Raw genomic sequence first — 25,335 nt, forward strand, 5'->3', positions numbered from 1 at the left:
ACTTCACCTGACTTAAAATAAATCCAGGTTAATGACAATATCGACATTGTGTTTAAACAGACATGCAAAGTTCACTGAAAGAGAGCATTATGGCAACTGAACAAGACAGTGTTTTTCTAACTTGACTTACACTTGGGGTTCAAATCAGGATTTTGTGGCCTCTGCTGCTTTGATTGGGACCCTTCTTGTTTTAAGCTGTACTCCACAAAACCCCTAACTTTATGGAAGTGTAACAGCAAATCAATGGAGTACTCTCCATCTTCCAGGAACTCCTCCTCTTCTTCTGGGCTGTGTAATATAGGATGCCAGTCAAAGGTGGTTTAGCTTTGATACAGATTTATTTTAGTATTCTTAATTTTGTTACTTCTCTCCTCTCAACATGTTAGATATTCAAAATCTACTCGAATTAAGTGTAAAATTGGGATAGAGTTCAAGTGTAGCAGTCATGATCTTTATTACATTAGACTGTGTGAGGATTTCAGTTGGGGATGGATCATTATATTTTCTGTTGTGTCCTTTAAAGTTGAGTTCTTCCCTATCTAAATCTCTTGACTGTCAATTTTATTTATTTATTTTGCAATAATCTGCTTTCTGACTCAGTGGATCTTCTTAATTTCAAAATTAAAAAGTAAATATCACACATGCAAGTTGACTAACAGATGCGTATTTTACTTCATTTTGCTTTACCAAATATGAATAGAAAACAAATTGGGATGTCAAATATCTTTCATCTTTATTGCCTCTTCTAAATATAATTGTATATGTTTCTTTTTTCCTTCCTGCACTTGCACTTTGAATTGCCTGGTGTATGAATTGTGCTGGGGCTGCACGGTGGCGCAGCAGGTAGTGCGCGTGCCTCACAGTAAGAAGGTTGCCGGTTCGATCCCTGGGTCAGGCGGGGCCTTTCTGTGTGAAGTTTGCATGTTCTTCCCGTGCATGCGTGGGTTCTCTCCGGGTACTCCGGCTTCCTCCCACAGACCAAAAACATGCTCATTAAGTTAACTGATGACTCTAAATTGTCCATAGTGAGTCCATTGTGAGTGTGAGTGTGACTGTTTGTTTGTCATTACATGTGGCCCTGCAATCGGCTGGCGACCGGCTCAGGGTGTACCCCGCCTCTCGCCCATCGTAGCTGGGATAGGCTCCAGCCCCCCCCCGCAACCCCGAAAGGGATAGGCGGTATAGATAATGGATGGATGGATGAATTGTGCTGTACAAATAAATTTGCCTTTGCCTTTCCTCTCTCTTATGGAGGAGTTCTCTCATATCCTGTTCTGAGAGAGCTGAGAGAAAAACTGCATGACATCGGTCACCACAATGAAACTGCTACAAATAATAAGTGACAGCGACATGAAAGTCGTTTAAAGAACACATAATCACATTTTAATACAAATGTAAGTACATAGAGAATTGCAATTCAAAATTTACATACTTTAATACAAAACAGTACAGCATAGAAGAGATAATAGCTCAATATTTCTTGACTTCATGTGGCATAGATGTCATTCATTCAATTCACTCAAATGAAATGGCTGCTGATGTCGGCAGAATGTAGCTACTTTTGATATAGACCTGTAGTGAGCTGAAGTTCAGTCCTGAAGCCTGTCACGACAAGAGGACTCTGTTGTCTTTGGCCCACTTTCTCAGAGCTCGGATGATGTATTCAACCTGGGGGTTTCCTGAATTTTGCAGTAGGGGCACCACCTCTTTAAGTGTCTCCCTAGAACACAAACAGGATATGTGAGGAAACAAGATTAGATCAAGAAGGCACCATCTCTCATGTTTCCTTCATTTAGACATCACAACCACTTAGACAGACCGCAGACGTTTGATGTGTTAGTCCCGATTTAGTCAGTTGTACTGGGTAATGACAGGCATGTCTGTGACAAATGATGTTTTGCGACTTAAAAAAAAAAAAAAGACTCACATTATTGCACAGGAAAAAGAGACAAACGTACTTGGACTCCTTGTTTGCTAGTATGAGCTGGAAGATGCCGACACATGCCCCTCTCTTGCCTTCCCAATAGTTGGAGCCTGGGTCCAGTTTCTCCAGTGCATCGAAAGCTTTGGCTGCATAGTAGAACTGGCCCATCTGAAACAACAGGCTGTGAACATGAGCACTTGTATGCAGCATATGACTTTCCAATAACACAGCAATTAGTACATTTGAGTTCTGGAAGTTTAAGTGATCGGCAGCTAGTTTGATAATTGACTGATTGTTTGAATCCACTTCTCAAGCAAAAATGCCCAAACTTTTATGGCGCCCTCTTCAATCTAACTATATTCTGCTTTTCTTAATTTGATTTGAGCTTTAATTCACACAGCTCATTCACACGTGGTCGCATTGAAGTGGTGATACACAAAGCAGAAGACGGAGGACGATGTCACCTTGTAGCAGTCGTTGGCAATGAGCTGCAGCAGACTGAAGGAATCAGAGGAAGTGCCCATCTTCAGATAGAGCTCCCAGGCAAGCCGACCCTTCTGGTTCATTATGTCTAATGAGAACAAGACCAATGCTCAACAATCCATCATTAACAGGCTCTTTGAGAAACCTTTATAGATTCAGATTCGGAAAATATGAAATGCCTGTGGGCAGGTCTCATTGATGTGGATTAAGCCAAGAGAGCAGGAATAATGTTTTAATGGAGATATGCATTTCTTAGAGCTGTTGAGCGTAACACTAGTTGAGTGCAAGAGTGACCCTAAATTCTTTACAAGCCAGACAGCCCCTGGAAATCGAGTTTGTGAATTGTTCCACATGAATGAATGAATGAATGAATGAATCTCACAGGAAGATTTTTGTAATTAAATATAGCAGTGCAACTAGTATACATACAGCATCGTGCCAGCCAGCTGAGGTAAACATAGTCATTCTTGATCTTTTCACTCTGAATCAGCAAAAAAACCTGAAAGAAACATTGAAATTAATCAAAAATGTTAGTCAACAACTTGTCAGCCTTAATCAGTCAGTAAAAAGAGGTTGTGTAGATGTGTGCTGAAGTTAAGTACCTCTTCTGCTTCTTTGTAGCTGCCAAGTGCTGCTTTAGCCTGAGCATAGTTGAAGTTGAACGTATCGTCATTATAGAAGTAACCCTGCAAAAAGAAGAGCATCAGCTTCTTGCTTGTCATGCAAATCATAGGGAATAAAGAAAAACACACAAGTGAATAAATGTACTGTGTGAAGCACTACTTGTCATCTGAAGTGACATCTATCACCCAGTGTGTGGGTTTTTTTTTTTTCCAACTCCCACTTACACACTGATACCACAGTAAAGTAATATCACTGCGATTCTTTGCAGGAATTTATACCACACAATATGTGCTTTGTGCTGAGCAACACCAACCTTGACTGAGTTAAGATATATGAGAACGTCTTCAAACTGTCTCAAGAGGAAGAAGCAGGAGGCCATGCACTGTCTGCCAGGAATAGTATCTGAAAGCCAAAAACATATTATACACACAAGCTCACACAGTAGGCTTTTAAGGATCACACTGATCAAATTTCTGTTCAATGTACCGCATTCGCTAGCTGAGCCTCCAACCAACTGAAAGAACTGCTGAGCAATTTTCAGGTGATCCCTCTGAAAGACAAAAGTGCAATAAGCATTTCGTCTCAGATTTACTGTTATCACATTGTTGCATATCACTATTTATTTAAAGAAATACTTACTGATCCAATTTCTTGTCCCAGTGCGGCATTTACCACTCCTTTCAAAATATATTCCTGAGAAAAGAAATGATTGAAGTAAAGAACACTTCATATTTTCTCTTCTCTGTTCCCTTTCTGGTGTAAGAGTTTAAAACGGGAGAAAGGTAACCCTGATTATCTCGCTAGAACACATGAAAAAAGGCAACAGACCACCTGTTGGTAAAATGTAAAACTATTTCTTTGTCAGGAATCTATCAATCACTTGATCTATTTTTTCATTGCTGCTTCAAACCACATCATAATTCACTTCAGCAAGTAAAGAGATACATAAAAGAGATACAAAAGCCAAGCCCTTCACATGCTTTCAGACCCCAGAGACATTCAGGTGCTTTTGAACATAAAAACTAGTCACATAAAAGTAAAAAAACTCTTCAGGCGCTCTTAAGTGAAGCAAGGAGAAGAGGTTTATTAACGGACTTCATGTAATCCTGGCTTTCATTGCACATTTTCTTTCTGGTAAAAGAGCATGACCGTAATTAATTATGCAAATGTAATTACACACAGCAACTGTATTATTTTTCACATTAGAGTGAAATTGAAATCTGGAGTCTCTTATTGAGGCCAAATCATTACATCGTGCTTGAAAGAGCAAGTGTAATTTCACTTTGAGTCAATACCTGAGGTGTCGTGGGCACCAAATCTTGGATGAGATTGTAGGCTTCCTGGACATCATCTGGAAGTGTAAAATGGAGCATGTGAATCCTTCAGCTAGGGTGACAGCGTGTGATTTTATTGTTTTGTTTTTGCATCCATAACTTATTTTGGATGAGTATAGTTGATTGCATGTGTAAATAAAGGTCTGATGATCTGAATCTTTCAACACTTTGTTTCATATTTCACAGTAAAACCCTGCATGCATGCATCTTACTGGAAATATTTTTCTTGTTTCGCTTGATCCAGGAAACTGCAATGTCATGGCTACACACCTTGTCTGAGATAGTAGATGACCAGGTTGAGTCTGGCCTCAGGGATCACATCGATCAGAGGAGGCAGCACCTGCAACGCCCCCTCCCCACCACGAAACACCACCTGCAGTACACCAGGGATAGATTCAGTATGAGAACGAAGCACGCAAGTCACTAGTGTATGCACACAAACCTACATGCTCACAGTGAGAGCTTGTGAGGAGCTTACCAGGTTGTGTCGGATAAGCTCCTTAGCGAACTCAAAGGAGCAGGAGGAGATGTCAATTAGGTTCTTCAACTCAGCCTAAGAGATGGGGAGTGAACAGATAAGTCAATCCCACCACCAGTTACTCTTCCCCCAAAAATGAAAAGGGCAAGCAGTTGCTAACTCATGGTGAGTGCATGTGTGGCTAATAAATAAATACAATAAAAAATTCAAGATTTCCAGTAAAAGCACATATATTTTGCAATGACACCACTAAAAATATATTGAATTAGTTTCTTCCCACTAAAAGTTAAAGTACTGTGAGCTGCTGTTTTAATGTCAAACTTCTTGCATTGTATTATTTGTTGAACTTTTTATATTAATCTATTGGTGGTGATAGAGCCACAAACATGGATGAGATTTCAAAATGAAAATTCAGTGAAATAAATGTTTATTTTTTTGTCTTTGGACGAAAGACGAAAGACGATTTTTCATTTCACTGTTAAAATCATGTCACCTTTGATGTTTGGGGCAATCAATTCTTCCACAGCTATCAAGTCACTTGACACAAAACAAAACAAAAAAAATGTGTGTATGAACATGTCAATATAAAGAACAGCCAAAACATCAGACAGGATAGGCAACAATCAAACACTGAGCACCTCAGCTGCCTTGCCATTGTAGAGTCTGAAGTGGTTGCAGGCCTTGAGGTTGAGGGCAATCGTAGAGTCAGGCATACTCTGCAGGTACACAGCCAACACCTCCTGGGACACATCGTAGTAGTCCAGCTTATAGTAACACAGAGCCACATAAACTTTCAGGGCCAAGAAATCTCTGCAAGGAAAATATGAAACAGGCTTTTAGACGTATTTCTTGTAGTTGCTGGACACATGATTTTTATAAACTATAAATGCCTAGAATTGGAAAGATAATTCCAGTTCATGACCAAGTAAAAGTGGCTGGAGATTTGATGGCATGGACTTAAATGTGATCTGTTTCAATTATTAGGCTTGTGTCTAACGGGAGTATGCAGTACAGTCTGGACCACTCTCCACAAGTGCTGCTCATCTGTGATGAAGTCTGGATCCCATCTAGGACAGAGCTCCATGGTCATTTTTAAGATCTGTGTTCTCTTAAGAGTGTTAACCTGTCATCCCATGTGGGACACAAGGACCAGAGTTCAGACTGAAGACTTAAAATTTATTTGAGGTTCAGTTTTTAGAATCTTTTGCAACATACATATTTTTTTCTTTCATGGTCAATTCTCAAGCCAATATAGCATTTCAGCAAATGACAGATCATATTAGCATTATATTGTATAATTGCATATCATGATAAGAAACATCTTTATAAATGGGCACATTTTTCTAAAATAATTTGAAATCCCACATTGTGCAAAAAAGAAAACAGAGACAAGTTATCAGAGGAGCAAAGGAGGACACAAACAAGGGAACATCTGAATGCCAGAAATTAGTTTTTGAAAGCAGTGGATATTTGCAGGCTGGCTAACACAAAAGTACATTTCCGGTCAGGGAACACTGAGGCCTTGAGAAACATGACACTGTTTATTCTGCTATCTTCTCTGGTGAAAATAGGCAAAGTTGCATAACTGTAGTTTGATATTTCTGCATTGTTCTGTTAGCATTCAGAGGAAGTAGCAGTAGTAGTGAGGCTAATTTACACTCCAACAGAAAGAGTGCTCAGAGCTGCTGCAGAGGCCTGCAACTAAAGTAGCTGTGAACCAAGTTTAATGAACCTCAGATATACCTTGACCCACAGATGCCACAAAGCCATCAACAGATCTCTGAGAGAAGTGGTAAAGGATATCTAGTGAAAGCAAAGGCTTTCATTTTCTTACCCTTGCTGTTACAGATACAATATATTAGCGTTAGCAACCTGGCACAGCAGGTCTGCTGTACTGACACTTTGACACTTGAAAGAATATTCTTTATGGTCCCACAAGGCACGAAGCACATGAAATCTAACACTTCTTTTTTAACAACCCACACCTGTCAAGGTGGCGCTAGGGTGGCTTATGTGCAGCAGGACTGTGAAACTACATGAAGAGAGTAAAAGGCAGGGAAAGACACAGACCTGTTCTGCAGTAGAAGGCGTTTATAGATGTCTATAGCCTCCTGGTAGTGGGAACGCATGTAGTGGATGGATGCCAGGCTCAGCTGGTCCTCTGTCACATCCTCCAGGTTCTGGTGGAAACCCATCAGCTTCTTCTCATCGTTGAACTGAGACACAATATGACAACAACAGACAATGAAGGAGGACATTCGGAAGCTGACAGTTGACGTGAGATGCAGAAAAAATCTAAATCAAAATTGCCCACATTTAATTCTGGGAATCAATTTATTATTTAACCCAAGTCAGTTTCTTCTCGATTTAACTCCAAAAGACATGTACACCAGAGACCAAAAGCACCTATTACATATACTCTTGATGACTGCTAGGAAAATGGTGACAATAAAATGGATGAATTCACAGCCACCTACAGTGGCACAGTGGCAACAGAAGTTGAGGGAGGTGTATGGAATGGAGGCTTTAACTGCTCAATTACAATTAAGGTCTGATGTCTTTTTGAGGAGGTGGCTACCCAGAACAAGATACATCTCTAACTGAGGGGAACCCCACATTGTGCTGTAATATCTTAACTGTCCATTTATGTATTCATTTATTTTTCACTCATTATTACTATTCAACTTCTGGACCCTAATGTTCTGTTTTGTTTTGTCTTGTTTTGTCGCACTGTCGTACATGCTCTGTGATGCTGTCAGGGAATGTTCTGTACTGTGTTGTTCAATGTTTAATAAAAATATAGTTCCAAAAAAAAAATTGCCCACATTATTATAGTAATAATACAATAATATTGATAAAATAGTTTTCCAACCTTGTGAGCCAAGTGGAAGAGTAGTCGGTTTTGCAGGGGAGACACTGGTGCTACAGAGACCAAGAGATACCACATTTGGCAACTTTAACGACAAGCCACATGATAATACGAAACACAATTTATGAACAGAATAATGTTGCTCTCAGCAATCACATAACTGACTGAACAGCACTGTCTGCGATCCAACAAAAAAAATGTATGCAGCAACTGAGGGATGAATTAATGGGACCCAAATGTGTACAGCCAACCCATTTAGCATTTTGCATTTTTTTTGCCTATGCAAGTATATTGAGTACAATGTTAAAACCAGGGTCAATTTCCAAAAATTATGTGCACACATACTTGGCCAATGAAGCGGATTCTGATTCTGAACCTCAAGCAGCAAAAACTCTTCACAATAACAGCTACTTCACAATAAAAACTTGCAAGGAATTATTAAACTTCTTGAATAAAGCCTAGAGCACAATTGATGTTGAATTCATCTGGAAAGCCTACCCTTAGATGCAGCGTCCTCGGCCTCTTTATAGAGCCCCAGAAAAAACAGGGTACAGGCCAGATAGACCCAAACATCATCAGGACATTCAGGCTTCATGGTCAGAGACTTGTACTCCTGTCAGAATATGATAAGAAAATACTATAAATGTGATCAGACCCGAGAAGTCACTTAAGCCACATTATTATCCATTCATCAAACAGGCATTTGAATACTGCATTCATGGTACTTTACGTTAAATTTTATGTAACCACCTACACACACTCACTCAGACACACACATACACAGCAAAATACCTCCATAGCTCTTTTATAATCTCCCAAGTGAAAGGCGCAGTAGCCAATCCAGAGGTCTGCATTCTCCTCTTTCTCGCCAATACTTCTATGAAACTAGAGATGACACAGCAACACATCAGCAGAAGAGCAGCATTAAATAATACAATGATTTCAGAAAGTTTAATTCCTGGCCATGACACATCATAATCTGCAACAAAACAGTACAAAGACAATATATTTAATGGTTTCCTCAACAACTTGTAAATACATGGTTATTTAATCTATTTCATCATCTGAATTTGATGTCAGCAACACATTTCAAACAAGTTTGGACAGGAGCAACTAAAGACTGGGAAAGTTGTGGAATGCTCCAAAAACACCTGTTTGGAACATTCCACAGGTAAACAGGTTCATTGGTAACAGGCGATAGTATCATGATTGGGTATGAAAGGGGCATCCTGGAAAAGCTCAGTCGTTCACAAGCAAGGATGGAGTGAGGTTCACCACTGTGAACACATGATTGTATAAAGGATATTACAAGTAGTGTATTGTACAGTAACCAATTAGAAGTACAGAATATATCCTGACCAATATTTGACAACAATATTGCTAACTATCTGGGACTGTGGGGTTGATTGTGACTAGGATACATACTCAGTGGGACAATTTACAACTGAAATATCTACTTCTCAGCGCTCTCTGGTGGACCCTCTGCGTAATGGTGACACTGTTTTGAATTACCTCAAATCTACTTCAGCATTTCTCTACCGCAATTCCTTGTTACTTCTCCATCTACATACACATCAATATCACTACATTGGCAGTAAGCCAGTATTAGCTGATATAATGCATTGATACAATTCATTGGATTAATTTCGCCAAACCAATTTCTATGACTTAACTATAATCTCATTGATGTATTATTTGTACTACTTGTAACAATAACAGTTATAATGCAACACTTAATTAGGCCACTATGGGATCTTGGGTATCTTCTAACTGTTCAGATGTTGGACAGCTACACTTGAAGTTTTCCTCTTAAAGTTATGAGTGTGTGTAAGTACCTCTAACAGTGTCAAGGCCCCTAGGTAGTCTCTCTGTTGCAGGTATTCCTCCAAGCGGGGAACCTTTGTCTTGTTTTTCTTCTTTTTGTCACTGATGCTCGCAGGTGTCTCTCCTCCCACGGCTGGCTTCATGCGAGAGAGGATCTGCCAAAAAAAAAAAAAAAAACAGGTTAACAGGTTAACTTATGAGACAGCCCTAACATTATACTGGTGTTGAATGAGGTATGCAAAAACGTTAACTTACCATGTCGGCGAGTCTTTCTTGAAGAGGTAACGTTGTCTAGCTATGAGTTGTTCGTCACGAGCCTGGATGATATTAACAGTGTGGGTTCCTATCTACGAAAACACGAACTGTTAACCTAACGTTAGCTGCTAGGTTCGCTACGTTAGATTTTAGTAATCTTATGTTATTTTTTCATTGAAAGCAGCCAGATAACACTACCAACGTAAACTCAGTTTTCTTGCGACTAACATGGCCGGGATAAAATTACGGTTTTAGAAGTTTTTTTTCACTATTTCGTGGAGAATGCTGCTATGCTGGATCTTGGCGATAGCGGGTTAGCCAAAAGTTAAGTAGTAGCATAGATTATTTTTTTCCGCCCTCGTATTTTCAAATTAAGAGCACTTGCAAATATCCCGAAATGTAGTCAGACAGGTAAAGACGTTTTAAGGGTGAGGTGTTGATATAACCCTTACTATGGTCCTTCTTTGAAAACCTCTCAGCGGGCCGAACCCCGGGTCAGAGGAATAATAATAATAATAATAATAATAATAATAATTTTGTAGCCTACAGAGCTTGGAGATCAACAGGAAATAGCTCGGCTCTTCTGTGTTGAATTTGATTCCGCGATGTGTTGTCTGTTGCCTAGCAACGGAACAGCGAGCCGTGGCTGCAACACACCACAATGTCATACAAGACCCAACCGTAATAGATGACATCCATGAATCATCATTTATGCTGATCACTGTACAAATGTCAATTTGTCTGTCGTACGGTATAGTTTCACAGTATGAATTGTATATTTTCCACAAGAAGTATTGTAAAAGCCCCAGTGGCCTAATGGATAAGGCACTGGCCTCCTAAGCCAGGGATTGTGGGTTCGAGTCCCATCTGGGGTGATGCATTTTAACATGAAACATAAGGATACAGGACAATCGTTCACTACTCTATGTCAAAATGAAAATGACTAGAAAGCCATTACAAAGTTGTATTTGTCAGGGCGTTCATGACATCATACAGTAAAGAACAATGATGTTGTTTTTTAAGTAGGTGTTTTGTACATGACTATTTCAACCATCATGCATCTCAACCTGAACAGAAAATGAGCAGTCAGCTGGAAAAATATGCCACTCTATTTAAAATGAGATTCATTTTTGTGCCTTCTGTTTGAAAATGTATTTTGTAATTTCTGCAAATCAATGACTTTCCATTGGGAAACTATTGTACATAAAAATAAGATCAGATTGTCTGCAGATCTGGTAGCTGATAACAGCAATAGGGTGACAGGTGAGTCACTCAACCTTTGACAAGGTCAGTTTTAAAACACTAAAACAGGTTCATGGTGTACTGGTGTATACAGGTGATCTGTATCTTATTTGTCGTTTACAAAACTTGTTGCCATATAGTTTGTGGTGAATTGTTGCCAAAATGTTTATTATGTACCAATAACATAATAACTCCTTTAAACTGTGTGAGGAGTTGACTTGTTTATCTTAGAAAATACAAACAACAAAGTGTCCAGAGTTCTATGAATCAGCTCAAAAGCTGATTCATAGAAACAGATGACAGTGATGCGAGTTTCATGTGCAATTTGGCATCAATCCTGTGATTTCAAAAGCTGCTTTTTAACCAGTCCAATCACCACTAACCACAGACAAGCTATATCACAGCTGCCAAATTAAATTGATATTTGGATGTGGGACTTTCTCCTGACGTCATGTTTGTAGAGCAACACAAAAGTTTTTCAGCTAGAGACGAATTTGGTCCAAAAGTGACATCACATAGATCACAAGCTCAGTTTTATCACCTCAAGAAAAATACTGAACTGAACCAGCTAATGATGATAAAACTAGCAAATAATGGTGATGTGTAATTAGATTGAATTCATGGAATATTAATATTGATGAATAACTGCACATTATTTTTCACACATTAGCTTAGCAAAACAAAGCATCAACAAACCATTACTTTTCACTCTTAAAAATCCCTTGGTGTCAGACAGAAACTCTGAATAGATCTCATACTGTAATGGTAACAGTAGGTTGTTCCAGGAAGGTTTTCTCCACCATCAGCCAATTATTGTTTCTAAGGCCAATCATTCGAAAATAAAACATTCTGAGAAAGCAAGAGAATAAATGACACTGAGTAAAAAGGATGAAACTTGGGCTGTCTCATTAGTAAGGTTTGGAATCTATGGTAGATTGTACATTAAATTATGATTAATCAGTACTTTTTAGGCCGACTTAGAAATGAGTGAAAGTGTTAAATGAAAACCCTGAATCTAACTGAGCAAGAACTGGACAATTTCCATTCCGGGAAAAAAATATTGATTGAATATGATAATGAATATCAGTTTTTTATATACTGACATATCTTTGCTGCACAGCTAGACATTCAATATAAATATGACATTGACACAAACAAGTAAAACAAAAGAGTTATAAATAAACTGTGACTGTTTTATTGCTCTGATTAGTTTTTCAGGGTGGACAGGGCAGCACTGTAACCTTAAAGAAAACATTGAATGTCCATGTTGAGCATATTTGCTTGAAGGAAACATTATTCAAATGTGTCCAAGTCATCTGAAGTCTTGTTTATACATATTCAAACATTCATTCTGCCACCAGCTCAATCCAGGAGAGAGACGACAAAATCACAATCTCACTCGGCACAGAAGAAGACTGAAGCAGGATGGGGATTATTCTCTTTAGAGTACTTATTATTACAAGTATATGCAGTTTGTCTGCAAAACATGTCTTTATCACAACACCAAAACCCTGGAAGAGTGCACAGGAATACTGCAGGAAATACTTCACCGACCTTTCGCCCATCACCAGTAAGTTGGAGGATTGGGTGTTCACGAGGTCTGTCAATCAGTCTGGTTCAGGATGGATTGGTCTCTACAGGGATCCGAACAGCCCCACTGGATGGACGTGGTCAGGAGGGAAATACGTAACCTTCCAAAACTGGGCTGATACACCATATCGTTATAATGATTATGTCTACCGGACCGCTGTTGGATGGTATGCTGCGAATGGCTACAGTAACAGCAATTTCTTCTGCTTAAATCTGATCGTGGTGGAGGTGAAGAAGTCCTGGGAGGAGGCTCTAGAGCACTGCAGAGACAATCACGTTAACCTCAACAGCGTGCTCTCTGAGACCGAACTCCTTCTGGCCCAGAAAGTGATTCAGAAAGGCAAAGGCATCACTGAGCGGGTGTGGATTGGACTGCGTTACCTGGATGATCGCTGGCTGTGGGTGAACGGTGACCCTCTGGTGTATGAGGCCTGGCCCCAAGGAGGAGATCAGGACCACCAGTGTCCAATATGGAAACGCTGTGGAGCTTTAGCAAAAGAGGGACTGTGGGAGAACTGGGACTGCCAGGAGAAGCTCAACTTCATCTGCATCTGAGTGTGACAGTAGAAGTAGTGATAAGCTGTGCGCTAATAAGAAATCTAGTAAACAATGTTAGTCAGCAAAGTCTAATTCTTTATTCTTCATTTGGATTCGCATTAAGCAAGTATTTTGTTCATGTTTGCAGCAGGTATTGATCAATGTCTAATTGATCTAAGTGTTCAATCCGTACACCATTACATACCTTCATAGATTCTGTCTACAGCATATTTAAATCATGAAAACTCTTCATGCATTAATGGTATATGTCTAAACTATGATGGTGAACATGGTAAAAATTATACCTCCATCAGGATGTTAGCATAAACAATGTGAGCACATTAGCATGCTAATATTTGCTTACGTAAGCCTTTAGAGCTGCTAGCAAGGCTTTGGGGTCTTGATCATGCTTCCTTATAAATCTATTGTTTTTGATGTTACATGTGGCCCATCAGATTCTGTGACCAGATTAGGAATTTCAATGTGATCACAATCCTAAACCAGATTTTGACTGCTGTTACCACGAATCCTGACACATACAGCTGTGCTACCAAAAACTGGTGGCCAGTAGCTGGTCTGCATGTAGGGCTCTTACACCTCACAGAGAATTTTTTTAAATCAATCTGGCTTTTTATCCATAGTTGATCCTTGCACATCACGGAATATGATGAGCCAGAGATTTTGATTAAACACAGGAATTCACTGTTTTGTCAAAAGACAACACAAGTCACCTCTCCTAGGATATGGTGAGTTCAAACCTTTGTTTCTCAAGGTTAAATGGAAATAAAATCCTTCAGCGAAGTGCGTAGGAAAATTGATGGAGGCTTCACTGACTTCACTTGATACCTTGCAAACTTTGTTGTGGTTCATTTTACTTTTGGCAGTCAAGCGTGGCTAGAATTAACCACTGCGTGGCCTCCACTGATTACTTTCTCTAGGGGTAATATGAGTAACAAAACTGCATTTTCATATCAAACTGGGCCACTGTGTCAATTTATAAAACTTTTGACATGGTGCATCTAGAACTTTCTGGACTCCAGTTTGGATACAAGGTTTAGCCGGGACTCTTGCTCTTGCCGGCTCCTGATGATTTCAATGCCAGGTGCTTTTTTACAGTGTGGTGGCACTGATATAATGACAGGCAACCCATGGCTTTTGTAACCAACTGCTGCAGCACCAGTGGAGAATAGAGCATGGCGCAAATCCCTCACAGTCACTCATACACACACACACACACACACACACACACACACACACACACACACACACACACACACACACACACACACACACACACATTCAAACAAAATTATTAATAGTTTTTCATGAATCCCTGCAGGTGGAGTGACACTTTGCACAGGAAGTCAGTCATTTAAGGGAACTTGGGATTCCAGTACCATTAGTTTTCTTGTGGCCCATGGCCCACCATTTATTTTCGGTTTTGACCCTCAAAGGGGGAAAAGGTTTGGTTGGCCCTGCAATGTGAATGCATGTATATCAGTGTTAAATGATTGGGTGTTGAGTTTAAACAGAACATGCTTCACAAAACCTTTCACAAGGTCAAATGAGAACAAAATTTCCAAGGCAAAACCAAGGAACTGTCTGAAGGCTCCAATCGCTTGTCAGTGTTCAGTGAAGGCGCAACACAGGAGGGAGCACACCTGACAATTATCTTTAAACTTCACCGCCATGGAGATTTGGGTTTTGAGGATGCTCTTTATTGTAAGTGTGTCTGCACTGCAAAGCATATTTATGAGGAACGTGCCGATACATGGCCTTCTGCTCAAAAGTACTGTAGAGATCATTACATTGATCTTTCCCCCATTATTTCATGGAGGCAAGAATTGAAACTGAAAAATCTAACAGCCGGCAAAGTTGGAAGGTTCTGGATCGGTCTCTACAGAAATGGATCACACTGGCAGTGGTCCGGAGGAGGACGTGCAACATATACTCCATGGGCTGAAAACGAACCAGATGTTGTGTATCAGAATGTAGTTAGTGTTTGTTGGGACAGCTGTAAATCGAACGGATGGCACAATGACCCAAATTGAAAACAAATGCCCTTTCTGTGCTTTGACCTGATTGTGGTGAAACACAAGGCCACCTGGGAGCAGGCGATATGGCACTGCAGGCAGACACACTCTACACTCGCAAGCTTGTCCTCTGAGACCGAACACCTTCTGGCCCTGAACAAGATCCAGCGTGAGATCGTCACTGAGCGGGTGTGGATCGGCCTGCGTTACATGGTCGACCACTGGCGGTGGGTGGACGGCAACCATCTGGCGTACCAGGCCTGGAACCAAGAGGGAGATCAGAGACACCAGTGTCCAAAATGGAACCGCTGCGGAGCTTTAAGCAAAAGTGAACTGTGGGAGAGCTGGGACTGCCAGGAGAAACTCAACTTCATCTGCTAATAAATCTCATTCCTGTTATTTAAGTCTCTAACATGTCATTCTTTCCTGGAAAGGTAAAATGCCACATTTTGTCTTAAACTGCTCAGTCATTCACCTCTTTTTAAGGGATGCTTTTTTCATTTCTGTTTGAAATATGTTCAACTATTACTGCTACTGATGTGAAATTGTAAAATTATCTTGTTTGTGTCTATGTGAGTGTCAATTTGGAAACCAAAAGGCATAAAAGCAACAATCAATGTCTAACAATTCTCCAGCCTCATTTTATGGCATATTATTTAAATATTTAATCTAACGTTGGAAAATTCTGCCTATTTGTTAAAATGTATTTTTCTATCATTACAAACTTCAAACAGTGTGGACTACATTTTTAGACCTCAGTAACCATTGATATGCTTCATTCAATATACTATATTATTATATTATTATATTTTATTAGTTTAATACAATGTGGTCATAATGGCTCTGACATAAATGCAGCATGCATGCTCTCGTTTGTTGAGAACATAACTGATTGTATATTTATAAATAAAACAAAATCAACCACAAATCAAATTCAAAACTCAACTCAAATTTCAAATACAAAAAGTCAAAATTACTTCTTCTTTTTTTTTAAAAAAAAGAAAATAATTTATTGACCCTAAAAACCAGGCAGGCACAGGCACGGCATCTGTCTGAGTAAACACATGAACAGACCAAAAATGAATAACAATGACCAAATAGAATATAGTCAACACAGGATCAATGAAAACTACAGCAGAGGTGCAACGATGAAGATAATGGACGAGGTCAAACTTCCAGGTGTGAATCACAGCATAGTTAGTCACACAGTTTGTGTTACACAGCAAACAATGAGGCATTTGGAAAACTCATGTCATCAAAAGTCTCTTTTTGCTACACAACCTTGCTGTTACATCACAGTTCATGCTTGGACAGTAGCTGCCTTTCTACCATGATCAAAGGCTACAGTGCACTCACACATTGGATGCATTAAATCTTTCAATGTCCTCCACAAATGAGATCTTCCATTTGGCACTGTTTCTTTAAACACTAATTTATAATATACATAACTATTATTAATATATCACCTCTTTTATGTGAGCAATAATAAATACTAACAAAAGGGCACACTGTACAAGCAACATAAAAAAATATGGCCTCAATTTCTTACAACCAATAATTCTATATTTAGTCAAATATTTACAAAGCCAGGAAGAGGCTGGAAAACAAGATCCTACATCCTCTCTAGCACTGATATGGTGTCTGTGTAACTCTTATAAACAGTTCTGGAAATATGCTCACAGGCTACTTATTCATGACAGGAGGTAACTCTTACTCCAACAAATGCGGAAATATTAAAATTAGCAATTTAACCCCGTTGTTGAAATATTTCCTAAATGTATAGAAAAATCAAATTATACTCAAATTATAAAAGCTTACTTAAACTCAGGAAACAATGCAAATGCATTGCTGCTTCTGTCTTTAAAAAAAGAAAAGAAAGAAATTCAATAGCAAAACTCATAAAAACCTTTCACTGTGCTCAGTTAGAAATGCACCACAGTATATAAACTTTAAATTAGCATAGATTTTAGCAGTATAGCAACAAAGGCTTTATTGTGATTTTCTTCCCATAATGCAGCTGTGTGAGAGCTTGTGATTGTCTGAGCCTGAAACAAACTAAATACCTAAGTCTTTTTGTAAGTTGGTAAATAAGAAATACTGCCCAATCTAATGCCAGTTTCAGAAATATGGCAGGAGCCAGAGCTCCTCTCTCTGCAGTGCTTTGTTTTTGGTTACCTCAGCAGATGTACGGTACACCAGCTTGCTGAATGCCCCCTTTGCCTTGACGGCATTTTAAAATACCTTGTCATGCTGCCCAGCACAGCTACAGTCCCTCTGTCCAGGGCATCTTTTTATGAGCGGCTGCCACATCTCAGGGTGCCCAAACATAAGTAGTGAAAGGAGGAATAAGTTCACTTCACAGTAGGGAGTGTCACTTCAATTTAAGATTTACATAAGAGTGTTTCAGGTGTAGTTTATCACAATCTGAAACTACAGACACATTTTCACAAACACTTAAATACCAAAAAAGAAACGCACACACATTCTCACTGTCTTTTCTTCAGACATTTATCCATCTGCTTCCTCTTTTCAAAATCTTGGTAGTGCTTGCTCACCAAGCTCCTCATCTCCTGCTTCTTCTTTCGTGGGCCTGTATATCATCACCCCCTCGTATGTCATCCTGTTTCATTGTGGCTCGACACTGTTGGTCTTCAGGATTTGAGGCCCATTCGAGCCATCAGCTGTTCATAGACAGTCCAAGCCATGGCGGCCATCAGAGTGCGGCGCAGGGACCTGGGTACAGCCCCACGAAAAAACCCGCCCATGCCATGTTCCTGAGGGAGAGGACAGAGCATGAATGTTCAGTATATCATACTGTTAACACTGTTGCCAGCACTGCTTCTTTGTACATGTAGTGAGACAAAAACTGACTGCTGAAACATAATGAGCACACACCGTGTAGATGCAGCGAATAGCATCTGTCGTGCTCCACTGGGATGGGCTGATTTGAATGTGGGTCTTCACCACGTCAGCAGGCTGCGTGACCAGCGACGCCATGACACCTGCCACCACCCCGCAGCCGAAGTTCACCAGCGGGGCGTAGGTTGACGAAGCCACGTCTGAGAGAAGACAAGCCAGTGATCAGGTGAAAGTGGGAGTATATGAATGCATTTTGTCAGGTAAGCCTGTAAAACCTGAAACGATGGAAGATGTGACAGAAATATTGCGTTTGCTTATGTCATGTATTTGAGGAATGTTAAAGTCTCGTCATTGTGCCACACAGATCTGACATTTTCATTTAATTTCCAGCAACATTTAAGTAAAAAGCTTCATGTACATCACAAGTCACATGAAAAACATTTAGGTTGAAGAGATGCAGTACAGGCACTTAAAGGCCAGAGATTCAAAAGTGTAACCATTGACTGCAACACTTGACTGATTTTTGGTAGTACAAGGACAACACTTAAGCAACCCACTACTCATCAGAGATCTGTAGAAAATGGCACTCCACTATTTAATGACCTCTGTTTCCATTTGCTGATTCAGTGTGGCTCTCACCTTGAGGCAGAGCCTTCTTGGCCTGACTGTAGAACATTACGTAGATACCGGAGAATGGAGCGTCTCGGAGCAGTGTGGCAGTCAGCCCAGAAAACAGAGCCCTGATCCCCTCGGTCTCATACATACTCCTCAGAGCCCCTGACACACTCATATAGTTGTAACAGCCACTCTGAAACAACATGTAAAATAAATATTAAAAAAATTCATACACCGTTGCTTTTATGACAAAATAACGTCCATGAATTACAATGCACATCTCAGGCCAGCAGAGGTCTCTTGGGATGAAAAGAAACGGTCGCTCACCTCAAAGCGTGCCTTGATGACTGTGAATGGCAACATGCAGACACCAGCCACAGCTCTGGCACCTGCTCCAAGCAGAACAGCCTCGCCAGCGTTGGGTGCCCGGTCCAGGAAATAGTGCTGCTTGAGGGAGTAGAAGGTGCTGAAGTAGATGCCCACGCCGGGGATGCAGCGTGCAAATGACTGCCAGAGAGAAACAGAGGTCTTAAACATTTCTCATATTTTGCTTTTTGCTACATGCAATATTGTTAAAGGTCACTTTTGCTTAAAAAAAAAAAAAAAAAAAAAAAAACAAGAGTGCACTACATATCATACCTTGACAATGATAATGTTTGCAGTCACACTATATAATAAAAAGTTATAAATTTGTGTGTGTGGGTTTTTTTTTGTGTTTTGTTTTTTGTGACTTAGTAATTAAAGCCATTGCACTAGATCAATATTGTTTCTATTAACTACATCTATGAACAGTCATGTGATATCTACAGTATAGGGGAAGACTTAATTTAGCTGATTGTCTGGTTCTTAGAGCAAGAGGTGTTTCTAATGTAAGCTGAAAGACAAACAGAGTGTAGAACAAATACCCTCACTGCGCAGGAATTGTAAATATTGAACATCATAAACAAGGTCAGTTACTCACTGGTGAAACACCTTTCCACAGACTGAAAAAATTCTCTGTCTTAATGACATTGATGAAAATGGTACACATCCCCACCCTTGGTGCACTGCAAGAAATTTAGGAACTGTTACAGACACACTTAAAGGTGTCAAAAACATACAGACACTCAAAGACAGACAAAAGATAAACAGTTTGTATGTTCATGGAGCGAACGATAAAACTCTAGACATTAAGGCACTGTCTCCACCCATTGTTTAAAATAAAAACCCATTTTAGACGTTAACATTTCCTGTTCTTTTCTACAGTGGAAGCATTTGCAACCTAGCAGCTTGACAGTATGATGAGAGGGTGCTGGTGTGACTAATTGTCCTATATGGGTCATAACAGCAGATTCGGGCTGGCACTGCCTGCAAATGTTGTCCTGCCATGCTGTGTGGCTGTTGTTTTGTGCCTGAAGAACATGCTGTGTGTGTGTGTGTGTGTGTGTGTGTGTGTGTGTGTGTGTGTGTGTGTGTGTGTGTGTGTGTGTGTGTGTGTGTGTGTGTGTGTGTGTAAAAGTCAAGGGGGGAAAAAGACACTAGAAACATGTTAATGTGCATGTGTCTGATGGCATGCAGGCGAAATGTGTAGCGTGCATGTGTTTGTTCATACGCATGTGATGTGTCTGTGTGTTGTGTGCACAAACACACCCCGGCTTGGCATTGTTCTGCAGGGTCTGCAGCCGTGTCTTGACCAGATCCAAAGGCTGGAAGAGCAGTGTCGAGCAGGTGCCGCTGAGTGAGCCACACATAAAGGCTTTGAGAGCTGGATGAGCCTGAGGACAATAACAGACAGAGAGAGACAGGGACAATGGGGGAGAGAGAGGGCCGAAAATGGGGGAACAGCAAAGAGGCCACGTAAGGGTGAAAAATGACAGGAGAAAGAAATGGCAGACAGACAGAGCAGAGAGTGGCAGGGAGAGAAGGAGAAGGAGGGAATGTAGAGAGGAATCAGAATTATGGACAGAGAGTTTTGGAGGATAGGGTGAAAGGTGAAGAGGAATATAAAGGTTAGCTACGGTATAAAAAGCATAATGTGAAAATTCAACATCTTTTTCAGTAGGGCTGCTCGATTATGGCAAAAATCATAATTTCAATTATTTCGGTCAATATTGAGATCATGATTATTTAACACGGCTGCTCACTGACTTTGACTGTTGTCTTTTTTAACAGCGGGTTTCCTTTAACTTTCAACAACAACAACATAAAGACTCATGGAATATATGATGTGTATTATAATGTCTTTTTTTATTTCATATATAATGTGAGAAAGGATTGCTGAAATGCGTGTAAATCCAAGGTGAATGAGCTGAACTAAACATGCCACAGCCTGGCTGAGGGGGGTGCACTGGATTTGTGACAGATAAAATGAGAGCATCAATTATCCTGCTTTCATAATTGTTGGAAGCCAAACTCACATTTGACAATACAATGTGAGTATCACCCAGCTCTATTTCTCAGCTTTGATCATATCTTATCGAATGCCACGGACACTTCTCAGAAGAGCAGGGAAATATTACCCAAACAAATATCTGTGTTAAAAATTGTGACACAACAGAAATGTGCGCCAAAATAAGGCACATCACCCCATACACATGGAATAGACTTTAATTCAATCATATGTTCGCATGACATTTCCATTTCAAGCCTGTAGCACAGAGCAGAGGCCAGGTTCCCAGACAGAGCAAATGATGGAGATGTGCAGAGACATTCTACAAACATGCGCACACACACAGTTGTGTTTCCATCTCTTCAGAGGACACTGCACAAGACTTACATTCATTTCATGGAGACTACCTCACCATAACCTCCACTAACCAACCCTAACCCTAACCCTCCAACCTTAACCCGTCTTTACCCTAAAATGGAATAATTTACATTGTGGGGAGTTCCATTTTTTCCCCACAAGGAAGACGAGTCCCCACAATGTGACTGTGTAAACAGACTTATGTCCCCACAACATAGGTAATACATGTCGATGCACACACACGAGCTGTTGGATAGAATTGAACTGAGACTAAATATTATCTGTGCTAACATGCCTCATGGACAAACAGGCAGCGGGGGCATGAGACAAAGACACGCACCGACAGATAGAGGCAAAATCTGTATTTGACAGTTAACAGGCGGAAAAAAAATGGGGTCAAAGAAAATGCTTATTATAAGGCAACAACAATAACCACAGTTACAGCCACAACAGCAAAAAAAACCAGTAGCTACTAAACACACTACATCCAATACATATTTAGCTTCTACACAAATACATGTGTCACGTTAATACACACAACCACTCTCGCCTACCTTCCCCAGGCTGCCTGAGGTTCGGCTCAGAGAATCCTGTTTTTTCTGCATTTTGCCCTCTTTCACCTCCCTCTCTCTGTGATGTTATTATTACAATTGGCATATTATAAAATAAACCTCCATCTCTCTCAAAAACCCTGCTGTTCTCTCTCTCTCTCTCTCTCTCTCCAACCCACAATGGCTGTTTCCAGTTTCTCGTCCTCCCTCCCCATTTCACAGCCAAAGCAGTAGCTTAATCCAGGCTACGTTTTTCTGTGGGCTTCTATCTTTATCTTTCAGAGACACACTCACACATCTGTATTTCACGCCCCCCCCCCCCCCCCCCCCCCCATCCCCCCACCCCCCAACCTCCACCCCCACCCCTGTGCAAAGCTCACTGCTAAATTGCATCTTTGTCAAATGGCATGAGTCATGAAGTGGCTGTGTATATATTAAACACCCTTTCACAGATCTGCTTGAAATCGCATATCCCTGTGATGTGGCAAAAAACACAATTTCCCCACAATGACAACATGAAATAATTTTATTTTCTCAAAATTCCATAATATCCTACCCTTGCCAAAACTAAACTCAAAGAACAAAGTATTATGTGATTTTAGGCCATGGATTTCATTGCCTGGGTAGCTGGAGAGAAATCAATGGCTTGTTTCCATAAAGTTAATTCTGTCAGATTTGGGCTTTATTTTCATTTTGTTAATCATTTTGTTTCAGACACTTTGACAAATTCAGCAGCAGCCATCTCTTGAATTTCAGAATAAAGTGCACAGCTTTCTCATTGCCATGGGATCAATCAACTGAAAGGCAGCTGTTTATGGGGTTTAACTATGAGTGGGTATTACTGTGAAAAATTACACAGCGAATAGTACGTCAGGGATTTGGCTTTACTGCCTATAGGACCCTTATGTCTGGGTGCATTAGGTCGTTGTGGGAAATGTTGCAGGTTAATAATTATGATTACTTTATCTATACTGGATTTTAATATGATTTTGACAAAGTTTCCTGATCTGTCATGTTTTTTTTTGTTTTGTTTTGTTTTTTTTTTTTCACAGTATTAGACAAAAGACAAGCCCATATGTAATCTCACTCATACACGGGGTATTACAATTGGTTGGTTTAACACGGGGTTATCCTCACGAATACTTGTAATAATAATAATCAACTGTTTTATCGTATTGGAACCTAGATGCCAATAAAGCACGGGTTACTTCACCTTCTAACAGACAGACTCAGGTCACTGGCTGTGTGACGACAATAACAGTGGCAGCAACTAGCAGACATACTCACCGCTGCTAACGTTAACTCCATCTTTGACCGGGATGCAGTGTCAATCCAGTCCCTCTCCTGCTACTGCCGTTTCGAAAACGGTTAATTTCAGCCAACGTTACTTTAAGAGTAAAAATAAGACAACAGCCATGAGTTACATTTCAAAACAATAACGTCGCTGTGGCAGTCTCTAAGAAGCCGGTAGCCGCAAGCTAGTTAGCTAGGTTAGTTAGCTGTCACAGTATGAGAAGGTGAAGTTACTGACATTGTCATCAGTCTCCCATGGTAGACTGTAACACTGACAAGCATCGACTGCCTCTGAATCAAATATGGCGACAAATCCTTGCAACAAATTGTACTTTAAAGTCAAATGCTACAGAATATGACAGCTGGGATCGATCGCCTAAGCTTCAGCATGCCACTGTGGCTAACAAAATTAGCATGGTAGCTCCTCTTACCTGACTTTAACATCTGTTAAGGATCGACGGAGACGATGGCCATGCTAGGCACCTTCAGGAACGCCATGTTCTGTATATATTGCTTAAGTTTCGTCAGAGTCTAAAGTTAGTAAACGCTTAAATTTCCAGGCTGAATACAGAACTCTCTGGCAAGGTTGGTCAGCTAATGTTGGTGCACGCTCACTCCAGGAATTTAACTTCAGCCTGGCTCTTTCTTCCAAGCATATGTAACGCTTTTAATGTCCTGATGCGTATCATGTCCCGAAAGTTAAGTTGTTTTTTCCGTGGAGAAAAATATAACCGAAGTGCCCCACGAAACAGACGGACGTTATCGACTCTACGCTGCTGCGACTGTTAGCATCTGGCTAGCAAAGTTCACGTCATCAGACAACTCTCCGTCACACTCAACAGTCACGTTACCGACACAATATTTAACCGCGTGCACTTATAGGTTTGGTCAAATATGAAAAGGGGTCAGTATGAGAACTCTGCATGATAAGACACCCATGTATACAAAAAATGCAGGTCATATTCTGGTGTTTCGAGGTTAGTTTAGAATTTCTTTGACCATGCAGTTGTACTGGGCTAAGTTTACCCTTTAGCCCTAGCCCCATTCAAACAGCGGAGGAAGCGCGCTCACGATAAACTCGACCCAGAGGCTGTTCCGTGCCACTAAGGTACTACGGAGAGCGCCAAGGCTCAAAATTAATTTTCTTTCAGTTTTTTGTTTTTTGTTTTTTTTTAACAGTGAACTATATATACAACAAGTATACTTTGACCCCAATTTAATGAATAATTATTTAATAAATACATATTTAATTACCACTTCCATTATTGCAGAGAAAACACACCCTGAGCTGAGATTGCTACTGTCAGATACTGCTCGCCTGTGCTCAGTTACATCTGAATAAGTCAAGGGATTCATCACCCTGCTCTCCCTAAATTTGTCCATCATAGCAGGGTAACACATCTTTACAGCTGAGAGTTGCTCTCAGATGCTTTTCCCTCTGTGTTTCATAAGAAAGTAAATAAGTTAAAAAAAAAAAAAAAAAAAAAAAAGATAAGAGGAGGAAAACCTCCCCCCACAAAATTACAAACACTAGACAGGATAAAGCAAAACAAAGGCCAATTTGAATGAACAAGTCTTAAGATCATTTTTAAAGTTACCTCAACAGATACCACTGACCAGAAGTCTAAAGGAAGAGCATTCCACAGTGTCGGAGCCACTACTTCAGAGGCACGATCACCTTTTGTTTTCAGTCAAGTGTGAAGGACAGCAAGTAATCCCTGGCCAGAAGATGTAAGTGACATATTACTGTCAGATTCATCCGACTTGAAAGAGTCATACACTTGAATATTATCAGAGATAATGTCAAAGTTGCTAATAATATACTTTAAGGGAAGCAAATACAAAACAAATAATATAGGACCCAAGACAGATCCATGGGGAGGACCAGAGGTTTCAGACATATAGGGACCAAGTGATGCAGAAAAAACTTCTATCTGAGCGAGAGGAGGAGAACCAGTCCACCCACCCACTACCTAAACCATTCAGTCCAGATACTGCGAAAAGCTGAGCGAAGATCCAGCAGAAGAGTCTGAAACATTCCACTGTTTCAGTGGAAGGATGAAGATTTTTTCTATTTATTTTAAGAAGAGGCTGAGGCA

The 25,335-nt window shown here is 40.2% G+C and overlaps 3 protein-coding genes and 1 non-coding gene across 6 annotated transcripts; 2 read left to right on the forward strand and 2 right to left on the reverse strand.

The window, feature by feature from the left end:
- Nucleotides 1–1,357: 1,357 nt before the first annotated feature.
- Nucleotides 1,358–10,130, reverse strand: ift56 (intraflagellar transport 56). 2 transcript variants are annotated; one of them, XM_070988708.1, is made up of 18 exons: nt 9,792–10,130; nt 9,548–9,691; nt 8,505–8,597; nt 8,211–8,325; nt 7,716–7,765; nt 6,914–7,059; nt 5,482–5,653; nt 4,844–4,918; nt 4,636–4,738; nt 4,327–4,382; nt 3,671–3,724; nt 3,518–3,581; nt 3,345–3,433; nt 3,010–3,093; nt 2,837–2,906; nt 2,389–2,495; nt 1,959–2,092; nt 1,358–1,720 (listed from the first exon to the last, which is right to left on the reverse strand). In XM_070988708.1, the coding sequence occupies exons 1-18, from the start codon at nt 9,792–9,794 to the stop codon at nt 1,606–1,608; spliced, it is 1,674 nt and encodes a 557-aa protein (XP_070844809.1). In that variant the 5' UTR covers nt 9,795–10,130; the 3' UTR covers nt 1,358–1,605. The 2 variants fall into 2 exon arrangements, with proteins under 2 accessions (XP_070844809.1, XP_070844801.1); XM_070988700.1 differs by having other exon boundaries at nt 3,345–3,581; nt 9,792–10,117.
- A 463-nt stretch (nt 10,131–10,593) lies between these two features.
- Nucleotides 10,594–10,666, forward strand: trnar-ccu (transfer RNA arginine (anticodon CCU)). The gene has a single exon. It is a non-coding gene; the product is annotated as a tRNA-Arg (tRNA).
- Nucleotides 10,667–15,217: 4,551 nt separating this feature from the next.
- Nucleotides 15,218–15,574, forward strand: LOC139336865 (dromaiocalcin-1-like). The gene has a single exon (XM_070971156.1). It carries the CDS (start codon nt 15,218–15,220, stop codon nt 15,572–15,574), a length of 357 nt encoding a protein of 118 aa, XP_070827257.1.
- A 434-nt stretch (nt 15,575–16,008) lies between these two features.
- On the reverse strand, nt 16,009–24,073 carry slc25a38b (solute carrier family 25 member 38b). 2 transcript variants are annotated; one of them, XM_070989057.1, is made up of 8 exons: nt 23,668–24,073; nt 23,231–23,330; nt 20,297–20,421; nt 19,629–19,713; nt 18,995–19,174; nt 18,692–18,860; nt 18,089–18,252; nt 16,009–17,967 (listed from the first exon to the last, which is right to left on the reverse strand). In XM_070989057.1, the coding sequence occupies exons 2-8, from the start codon at nt 23,249–23,251 to the stop codon at nt 17,845–17,847; spliced, it is 867 nt and encodes a 288-aa protein (XP_070845158.1). In that variant the 5' UTR covers nt 23,252–23,330; nt 23,668–24,073; the 3' UTR covers nt 16,009–17,844. The 2 variants fall into 2 exon arrangements, with proteins under 2 accessions (XP_070845158.1, XP_070845149.1); XM_070989048.1 differs by lacking the exons at nt 23,231–23,330; nt 23,668–24,073 and adding an exon at nt 21,947–22,216.
- Between the last annotated feature and the right edge of the window lie 1,262 nt (nt 24,074–25,335).

This window comes from Chaetodon trifascialis, chromosome 2 (genome assembly GCF_039877785.1).
Source record: "Chaetodon trifascialis isolate fChaTrf1 chromosome 2, fChaTrf1.hap1, whole genome shotgun sequence".
In the NCBI taxonomy this organism is placed as follows: domain Eukaryota; kingdom Metazoa; phylum Chordata; class Actinopteri; order Chaetodontiformes; family Chaetodontidae; genus Chaetodon; species Chaetodon trifascialis.